At 49.7% G+C, this 10,946-nt stretch overlaps 1 protein-coding gene across 1 annotated transcript; it reads left to right on the top strand.

Moving 5' to 3' along the window:
• Positions 1–1,782: 1,782 nt before the first annotated feature.
• On the top strand, positions 1,783–10,790 carry LOC138370459 (collagen, type I, alpha 1a-like). Its single transcript, XM_069334828.1, has 11 exons — positions 1,783–1,941; positions 3,961–4,440; positions 4,620–4,865; positions 5,087–5,545; positions 5,590–6,109; positions 6,998–7,267; positions 7,376–7,663; positions 7,844–8,630; positions 9,233–9,411; positions 9,619–9,796; positions 10,556–10,790. The coding sequence occupies exons 1-11, from the start codon at positions 1,783–1,785 to the stop codon at positions 10,788–10,790; spliced, it is 3,801 nt and encodes a 1,266-aa protein (XP_069190929.1).
• The last annotated feature ends 156 nt before the right edge of the window (positions 10,791–10,946 follow it).

The following is a 10,946-nucleotide window of genomic DNA, read 5'->3' as shown; positions in this document are numbered from 1 at the left end:
ACCAATAGCACCAGTGTGTTCACTAGCACCAGTGTGATCATTAGCATTAGTGTGACTACAGCCACCAGTGTGACCACAAGCACCAACTAGACCACTAGCACCAGCGTTTTCACTAGCACCAGTGTGATCACTGGCACCAGTGTGATCACTGGTTCCAGTGGACCATTTGAACCAGTGTGACCACTAGCTCCAGTGTGATCATAAGAACCATTGTGACCACTAGCACCAGTGTGATCACTGGCACCAGTGTGACCACTAGCACCAGTGTGATCACTGGCACCAGCGTTCCCAGTAGCACCAGTGTGATCACTGGCACCAGTGGACCACTGGCACCAGTGGACCACTTCGACCAGTGTGATCACTAGCACCAGTGTGATCACTGGTTCCAGTGGACCATTTAAACCAGTGTGACCACTAGCTCCAGTGTGATCATAAGAACCAGTGTGACCACTAGCACCAGTGTGATCACTGGCACCAGTGTGACCACTAGCACCAGTGTGATCACTAGCATCAATGTGACCACTAGCACCAGTGTAACAACTAGCACCAATGTGACAACTAGCACCAGTGTGATCACTAGCACCAGTGTGACCACAAGCACCAGTGTGACGACAAGCTCCAGTGTGATCACAAGCACCAGTGTGATCACTAGCACCAGTGTGATCACTATCACCAGTGTGATAACAAGCACCAGTCTGACCACTGGCACCAGTGTGACCACTGGCACCAGTGTGACCACTTGCACCAGTGTGATCACTGGCACCAGTGGACTACTTTGACCAGTGTAACCACTAGCACCAGTGTGATCACTAGCACCAGTTTGACCACTCTCACCAGTGTTATCACTGGCACAAGTTTAGCACTTGGACCAGTGTGACCAATAGCACCATTGTGATCACTAGCACCAGCGTTCCCACTAGCACCAGTGTGATCACTGGCACCAGTGGACCACTTCGACCAGTGTGATCACTAGAACCAGTGTGATCGCTGGCTCCAGAGGACCACTTGAACCAGTGTGACCACTAGCACCAGTGTGATCATAAGAACCAGTGTGACCACTAGCTCCAGTGTGATCACTGGCACCAGTATGACCACTAGCACCAGTGTGATCACAAGCACCTATGTGATCACAAGCACCAGTGTGATCACGAGCACCAGTGTGATCACTGGCACCAGTGGACCACTTGGACCAGTGTGACCACTAGCACCAGTGTGATCACTAGAACCGGTGTGACCACTAGCACCAGTGTGATCATTGGCACCAGTGGACCACTTGGACCAGTATGATCACTAGCACCAGTATGATCATTGGCACCAGTGGAGCACTTGAACCACTGTGACCACTATCACCAGTGTGATCACTGGCACCAGTGTGACCACTAACAGCAGTGTGATTACAAACACTAATCTGACCACTATCACCAGTGTAACCACTAGCACCAGTGTGACCACTTTCACCAGTGAGACTACTGAAACCAGTAGGTTATTGAACAAGTGTGCCCACTTGCACCAGTGTTATCACAAGCACAAGTGTGACCACTAACACCAGTGTGACCACTAGCACTAGTGTGACCACTAGCACCAGTGTGACCACTTTCAAAAGTGTGATCACTGGCACAAGTGGATCACTTGAACCAGTGTGACCACTTGCACCAGTGTGACAACTAGCAACAGTGTAATTACTAGCATGAGTGTGACTTTAAGCACCAGTATGACCACTAGCACCAGTGTGACCACTTGCACCAGTGAGATCACTGGCACTAGGGGACTACTTGAACCAGTATGACCACTAGCACCAGTGTGATCACAAGCACCAGTGTGATCATTAGCAATAGTGTGACTACAGGCACCAGTGTGACCACAAGCACCAACGCGACCACTAGCACCAGTGTGACCACTTGCACAAGTGTGATCAATGGCACCAGTGAACTACTTGAATCAGTGTGTCCACTAGCACCAGTGTGATCACAAGCACCAGTGTGATAATTAGCACCAGTGTGATCACTAGCACCAATGTGATCGCAAGCACCAGTGTGATTGCAAGCACCAGTGTGAGCACAAGGAACATAGTGACCACAAACACCATTTTGATCACTAGCACTAGTGTGACCACTAGCACCAATGTGATTACAAGCAACAGTGTGATCACAAGCACCAGTGTGACCACTAGTCCCAGTGTGATCGCAAGCACCAGTGTGACCAATTACACCAGTTTGACCACTAGCACTGGTGCAAGTGGTCACACTGGTGCCAGTGGTCACACTGGTGCCAGTGGTCAGACTGGTGCTTGTTATCACACTGGTGATAGTGATCACACTGGTGCTAGTGATCACACTGGTGCTTGTGATCACACTGGAGCTTGTCGTCACACTGGTGCTTGTGGTCACACTGGTGCTAGTGATCACACTGGTGCTAGTTGTCACACTGGTGCTAGTTGTTACACTGGTGCTAGTGGTCACATTGATGCTAGTGATCACACTGGTGCTAGTGGTCACACTGGTGCCAGTGATCACACTGGTGCTAGTGGTCACACTGGTTCTTATGATCACACTGGAGCTAGTGGTCACACTGGTTTAAATGGTCCACTGGAACCAGTGATCACACTGGTGCTAGTGATCACACTGGTCGAAGTGGTCCACTGGTGCCAGTGGTCCACTGGTGCCAGTGATCACACTGGTGCTACTGGGAACGCTGGTGCCAGTGATCACACTGGTGCTAGTGGTCACACTGGTGCCAGTGATCACACTGGTGCTAGTGGTCACAATGGTTCTTATGATCACACTGGAGCTAGTGGTCACACTGGTTCAAATGGTCCACTGGAACCAGTGATCACACTGGTGCCAGTGATCACACTGGTGCTAGTGAAAACGCTGGTGCTAGTGGTCTAGTTGGTGCTTGTGGTCACACTGGGGCTGTAGTCACACTAATGCTAATGATCACACTGGTGCTAGTGAACACACTGGTGCTATTGGTCACACTGGTCCAAGTGCTACACTGGTGCCAGTGATAACACGGGTGCAAGTGGTCAAACTGGTGCTAGTGGTCACACTGTTCAAAGTATTACACTTGTGCCAGTGATCACACTGGTGCAAGTGGTCACACTGGTGCCAGTGGTCACACTGGTGCTTGTGATCGCACTGGTGATAGTATTCACACTGGTGCTAGTGATCACACTGGTGCTTATGATCACACTGTTGCTTGTGATTACACTGGTGCTAGTGGTCACACTGGTGCTAGTGGTCACACTGGTGATAGTGATAACACTGGTGCTTGTGATCACACTGGAGCTTGTCGTCACACTGGTGCTTGAGGTCACACTGGTGCTAGTGATCACACTGGTGCTAATTGTCACACTTGTGCTTGTTGTTACACTAGCTAGTGGTCACAGCTAGTGGTGCTAGTTACACTAACTAGTGGTCACAGCTAGTGGTGCTAGTTACACTAGCTAGTGGTGCTAGTTACACTAGCTACACTAGCTAGTGGTGCTAGTGGTCACGCTGATGCTAGTGATCACACTGGTGCTAGTGGTTACACTGGAGCGAGTGGTCACACTGGTGCTTGTGGTTACACTGGTGCTAGTGATCACTCTGGTGCTCGTTATCATACTGGTGATAGTGGTAAAACTGGTGGTAGTGGTCACACTGGTGCTAGTGATCACACTGGTGGTAGAGATCACACAGGTGCTAGTGATCACACTGGTGCAAGTGGTCACACTGGTGATTGTGATCACACTGGCGCTAGTGATCACACTGGTGCTAGTGATCACACAGGTGCTAGTGGTCACACTAGTGCTAGTGATCAAAATGGTGTTTGTGGTCACTCTGTTCCTTGTGCTCACACTGGTGCTTGCAATCACACTGGTGCTTGCGATCACACTGGTGCTAGTGATCACACTGGTGCTAATTATCACAATGGTGCTTTTGATCACACTGGTGTTAGTGGTCACACTGATTCATGTAGTTCACTGGTGCCATTGATCACACTTGTGCAAGTGGTCACACTGGTGCTAGTGGTCGCGTTGGTGCTTGTGGTCACACTGGTGCATGTAGTCACACTAATGCTAATGATCACACTGGTGCTTGTGATCACACTGGTGCAAGTGGTCACATTGGTGCTAGTGGTCATACTGGTGCTTGTGGTCATACTGGTGCTTGTACCCACACTCATGCTAGTAATTACACTGTTGCTAGTGGTCACACTGGTGCAAGTGGTCACACTGGTTCAAGTGATCCACTGGTACCAGTAATCACACTTGAGAAAGTGATCACACTGGTGCTAGTGGTCACACTGGTGCTAGTGGTCACACTGGTGCTAGTTATTACACTGTTGCTAGTGATCAAACTGGTGCTAGTAATCACACTGGTGCTAGTGATCACATTGGTGCTAGTGGTCACACTGGTGCTAGTGGTCACACTCGTGCTTGTGATCACACTGGTGCAAGTGGGCACACTTGTTCAATAACCTACTGGTTTCAGTAGTCTCACTGGTGAAAGTGGTCACACTGGTGATAGTGGTCAGATTAGTGCTTGTAATCACACTGCTGTTAGTGGTCACACTGGTGCCAGTGATCACACTGGTGCTAGTGGTCACACTGATTCTTATGATCACGCTGGTGCTAGTGGTCTCACTGGTTCAAGTGCTCCACTGGTGACAGTGATCACACTCGTGATAGTGATCATTACTGGTCCAAGTGGTCCACTGGTGCCAATGATCACACTGGTGCTAGTGGTCACACTGGTTCTAGTGATCACACTGGTGCTAGTGGTCACACTGGTGCTAGTGATCACACTGCTGCTACTGATCACACTGGTGCTAGTGGTCACGCTGGTGCAAGTGATGACACTGGTGCTAGTGGTCACACTGGTGTTAGTGATGACACTGGTGCTAGTGGTTACACTGGTGCTTGTGGTCACACTGGTGCTAGTGATCCCACTGGTGCTAGTGATCACGCTGGAGCTAGTGATCACACTGGTGCTAGTGATCACACAGGTGCTAGTGGTCACACTGGTGCTAGTGATCACACTATTGCTAGTGATGACGCAGTTGCTAGTGATCACACTGATGCTTGTGATCACACTTGTGCTAGGATCACACTGGTGCTTGTGGTCACGCTAGTGGAAGTGGTCACACTGGTTCAAGTGGTCCACTGGTGAAACTTATCACACTGTTGAAAAGTGGTCAGACTGGTGCTAGTGGTCACACTGGTATTTGTGGTCACACTGGTGCTAGTGATGACACTGGTGCTAGTGATCACATAGGTGCTCGTGATCACACAGGTGCTAGAGTTCACAAAGGTCCTAGTGGTCACACTGGTGCTTGTGGTCACACTGGTGCTAGTGATCACACTGGTGCTAGTGATCACACAGGTGCTAGTGATCACACTGATGCTAGTGGTCGCAATGGTGCTTGTGGTCACACTGGTGCTAGTGATCAAACTGGTGCTAGTGATCACGCTGGTGCTAGTGATCACTCTGGTGCTAGTGATCACACAGGTGCTAGTGGTCACACTGGTGCTAGTGATCACACTTTTGCTAGTGATGACGCAGTTGCTGGTGATCACACTGATGCTTGTGATCACACTTGTGCTAGGATCACACTGGTGCTAATGGTCACACTGGTGCTAGTGGTGACACTGGCGCTTGTGGTCACGCTAGTGGAAGTGGTCACACTGGTTCAAGTGGTCAGACTGGTGCTAGTCGTCACACTGGTATTTTTGGTCACACTGGTGCTAGTGATAACAGTGGTGCTAGTGATCACACAGGTGCTCGTGATCACACAGGTGCTATCGTTCACAGAGGTGATAGTGGTCACACTAATGCTAGTGGTCACACTGGTGCTAGTGATCACACTAGTGCTAGTGGTCACACTGGTATTTGTGATCTCAATGGTGCTAGTGGTCACACTGGTGCTAGTGATCACACTGTTGCTAGTGATCACACTGGTGCTAATGATCACACTGGTGCTCGTGGTCACTTTGGTGCTTGTTGTCACAATGGTGCTAGTGATCACTTTAGTGTTAGTGATCACTATCACACAGGTGATTGTGTTCTCACTGGTGCAAGTGGTCACACTGGTGCTAGTGGTCACACTGGTGCTAGTGATCACATTGGTGCTAGTGGTCACACTGGTGCTAGTGGTCACACTGGTGCTAGTGATCACACTGGTGCTAGTGATCACACTGGTGCTAGTGGTCACACTGGGGCTAGTGGTCACACTAGTGCTTGTGGTCACACTGGTGCTAGTGGTCATACTGGTGCTAGTGTTCACACTGGCGCTTGTAGTCACACTAATACTAGTAATGACACTGTTGCTAGTGTCCACACTGGTGCTAGTGGTCTCACTGGTGTTTGTGGTCACACTTGTGCTATGGCCACATTGGTGCATGTGATCACACTGGTGCTAGTGATCACACTGGTCACACTGGTCCAAGGGCTACAATGGTGCCAATGATAACACTAGTGCAAGTGGTCAAACTGGTGCTAGTGATCACACTGGTGCTAGTGGTCACACTGGTCAAAGTAGTCCACTGGTGCCAGTGATCACACTGGTGCAAGTGGTCACACTGGTGCCAGTGGTCACACTGGTGCTTGTGATCACACTGGTGATTGTGATCACTCTGGTGCTAGTGATCACACTGGTGATTGTGATCACACTGTTGCTTGTGATTACACTGATGCTAGTGCTCGCACTGGTGCTAGTGGTCACACTGGTGATAGTGATCACACTGGTTCTTGTGATCACACTGGAGCTTGGCGTCACACTGGTGCTTGTGGTCACACTGGTGCTAGTGATCACACTGGTGCTAATTCTCACACTGGTGCTTGTTGTTGCACTGGTGCTAGTGGTCACACTGGTGCTAGTGGTCACACTGGTGCTTGTGGTTACACTGGTGCTAGTGATAACACTGGTGCTCGTGATCACACTGGTGCTAATGGTCACACTAGTGCTAATGATCATACTGGTGAAAGTGATCACACTGGTGCTATTGGTCACACAGGTGGGAGTGGTCACACTTGTGCTTTTGGTTACACTGGTGCTCGTGATCACACTGGTGCTAGTGGTCAAACTGGTGCTAGTGGTCTCACTGGTGCAAGTGGTCACACTGGTGCTAGTGACCACACTGGTGCTAGAGATCAGACTGGTGCTAGTGATCAAACTGGTGCTCGTGATCACACAGGTGCTAGTCGTCACACTGATGCTAGTGATCACACTGGTGCTAGTGATCACACTGGTGCTAGTGGTCACACTAGTGCAAGTGGTCACACTGGTGCTAGTGGTCACACTGGTGCAAGTGGTCACACTGGTGCTTGTGATCACACTGGTGCTAGTGACCATACTGGTGCTAATGATCACACTGGAGCTAGTGATCATACAGGTACTAGTGGTCACACTCGCGTTATTGGTCACACTGTTGCTAGTGATCACGCTGGTGCTAGTGATCACATTGGTGTCTCTGATCATAATGGTGCTAGTGATCATACTGGTGCTAGTGCTTTCACTGGTGCAAATGGTCACACTGGTGCTAGTGATCACACTGGTGCAATTGGTCACACTTGTGCAATTGGTCACACAGTTGCTAGTGATCATAATGGTGCTAATGATCATCCTGGTGCTAGTGGTCACACTAGTGTTAGTGGTCACACTGGTGCTAGTGGTCACACTGGTGCTAGTGGTCACACTGGTGCAAGTGGTCACGCTGGTGCTAGTGGTCACACTGGTGCAAGTGGTCACACTGGTGCTAGTGGTCATTCTGGTGCTAGTGGTCACACTGGTGCAAGTGGTCACACTAGTGCTAGTTGTCATACTGGTGCTAGTGGTCACGCTGGTGCAAATGGTCACACAGGTGCTTGTGATCACACTGGTGATAGTGATCATCCTGGTGGTAGTGGTCAGACAGGTGCTAGTTTTCACACTGGTGCAAGTGGTCACTCTGGTGCTAGTGGCCATATTGTTGCAAGTGGTCACACTGGTGCTAGTGGTCACACTGGTGCTAGTGGTCACATTGGTGCTAGTGGTCACACTGATAATTGTAGTAATACTAATGCTAGTAATCACACTGTTGCTAGTGGTCACACTGGTGCAAGTAGTCACACATGTGCTTGTGGTCACACACTTGTAAGCGGTCACACTGGTTCAATTAGTGACACTGGTGCAATTGGTGACACTGGTGCTAGTGATCACACTGGTGCTTGTTATCACACTGGGGCTAGTGGTTACACAGATGCTAGAGATCTCACTAGTGCTAGTAGTCACACTGGAGCTAGTGGCCACACTGGAGCTAGTGATCATCCTGGTGCTAGTGGTCTCACTGGTGCTAGTGGTCACACTGGTGCAAGTGGTCAAACTGGTGGAATTGGTCACACTGGTGCATGCGATCACACTGGGACTAGTGGTCACACTAGTGCTAGTGATCAAAATGGTGTTTGTGGTAACTCTGTTCCTTGTGCTCACACTGGTGCTTGCAATCACACTGGTGCTTGCGATCACACTGGTGCTAGTGATCACACTAGTGCTAATTATCACACTGGTGCTTGTGATCACACTGGTGCTAGTGGTCACACTGATTCAAGTAGTTCACTGGTGCCATTGATCACACTTGTGCAAGTGGTCACACTGGTGCTAGTGGTCGCGTTGGTGCTTGTGGTCACACTGGTGCCTGTAGTCACACTAATGCTAATGATCACACTGTTGCTTGTAATCACATTGGTGCTAGTGGTCACACTAGTGCTAGTGATCAAAATGGTGTTTGTGGTAACTCTGTTCCTTGTGCTCACACTGGTGCTTGCAATCACACTGGTGCTTGCGATCACACTGGTGCTAGTGATCACACTGGTGCTAATTATCACACTGGTGCTTGTGATCACACTGGTGCTAGTGGTCACACTGATTCAAGTAGTTCACTGGTGCCATTGATCACACTTGTGCAAGTGGTCACACTGGTGCTAGTGGTCGCGTTGGTGCTTGTGGTCACACTGGTGCCTGTAGTCACACTAATGCTAATGATCACACTGGTGCTTGTGATCACACTGGTGCTAGTGGTCATACTGGTTCAAGTAGTCCACTAGTGCCAGTGATCACACTGGTGCAAGTGGTCACACTGGTGCTAGTGGTCATACTGGTACTTGTGCTCATACTTGTGCTTAAAGTCACACTCATGCTAGTAATTACACTATTGCTAGTTGTCACACTGGTGCAAGTGGTCACACTGGTTCAATTGATCCTCTGGTACCAGTGATCACACTTGTGAAAGTGGTCACACTGGTGATAGTGGTTACACTGGTGATAGTGGTCAGATTAGTGTTTGTAATCACACTGCTGTTAGTGGTCACACTGGTGCCAGTGATCACACTGGTGCTAATGGTCACACTGATTCTTATGATCACGCTGGTGCTAGTGGTCTCACTGGTTCAAGTGCTCCACTGGTGCCAATGATCATACTGGTGCTAGTGATCATACTGGTCCAAGTGGTCCACCAGTGCCAATGATCACACTGGTGCTAGTGGTCACACTGGTTCTAGTGATCACACTGGTGCTAGTGGTCACACTGGTCCAAGTGGTCCACTGGTGCCAGTGATCACACTGGTGCTCGTGATCACACTGGTTCTTGTGATCACATAGGTGCTTGTGATCACACTGGTGCTAGTGGTCATACTAATGCCAGTGATCACACTGGAGCTAGTGGTCACACTGGTTCTTATGATCACACTGGTGCTAGTGGTCACACTGGTTCAAGTGGTCCTCTGGAGCCAGCGATCACACTGGTTCTAGTGATCACACTGGTCGAAGTGGTCTACTGGTGCCTGTGATCACACTGGTGCTAGTGGGAACGCTGGTGCTAGTGATCACAATGGCGCTATTGGTCACACTGGTCCAAGTGCTACACTTGTGCCAGTGATAACACTGGTGAAAGTGGTCAAACTGGTGCTAGTGATCACACTGGTGCTAGTGGTTACACTGGTCAAAGTAGTCCACTGGTGCCAGTGATCACACTGGTGCAAGTGGTCACACTGGTGCCAGTGGTCACACTGGTGCCAGTGGTCAGACTGGTGCTTGTGATCACACTGGTGATAGTGATCACTCTGGTGCTAGTGATCACACTGGTGCTAGTTGTCACACTGGTGCTAGTTGTTACACTGGTGCTAGTGGTCACATTGATGCTAGTGATCACACTGGTGCTAGTGGTCACACTGGTGCCAGTGATCACACTGGTGCTAGTGGTCACACTGGTTCTTATGATCACACTGGAGCTAGTGGTCACACTGGTTCAAATGGTCCACTGGAACCAGTGATCACACTGGTGCCAGTGATCACACTCGTGCTAGTGGGAACGCTGGTGCTAGTGGTCTAGTTGGTGCTTGTGGTCACACTGGTGGCTGTAGTCACACTAATGCTAATGATCACACTGGTGCTATTGAACACACTGGTGCTAGTGAACACACTGGTGCTATTGGTCACACTGGTCCAAGTGCTACACTGGTGCCAGTGATAACACGGGTGCAAGTGGTCAAACTGGTGCTAGTGGTCACACTGTTCAAAAGTATTACACTGGTGCCAGTGATCACACTGGTGCAAGTGGTCACACTGGTGCCAGTGGTAACACTGGTGCTTGTGATCGCACTGGTGATAGTATTCACACTGGTGCTAGTGATCACACTGGTGCTTGTGATCACACTGTTGCTTGTGATTACACTGGTGCTAGTGGTCACACTGGTGCTAGTGGTAACACTAGTGATAGTGATAACACTGGTGCTTGTGATCACACTGGAGCTTGTCGTCACACTGGTGCCTAAAGGTCACACTGGTGCTAGTGATCACACTGGTGCTAATTGTCACACTTGTGCTAGTTGTTACACTAGCTAGTAGTCACAGCTAGTGGTGCTAGTTACACTAGCTACACTAGCTAGTGGTGCTAGTTACACTAGCTACACTAGCTAGTGGTGCTAGTG

The sequence above is a fragment of the Procambarus clarkii genome, chromosome 32 (assembly GCF_040958095.1).
Source record: "Procambarus clarkii isolate CNS0578487 chromosome 32, FALCON_Pclarkii_2.0, whole genome shotgun sequence".
NCBI classification, from domain to species: Eukaryota; Metazoa; Arthropoda; class Malacostraca; order Decapoda; family Cambaridae; genus Procambarus; species Procambarus clarkii.
Note: the sequence above shows the minus strand (reverse complement) of the source record. Positions and strands in the feature narration are given on the sequence as shown.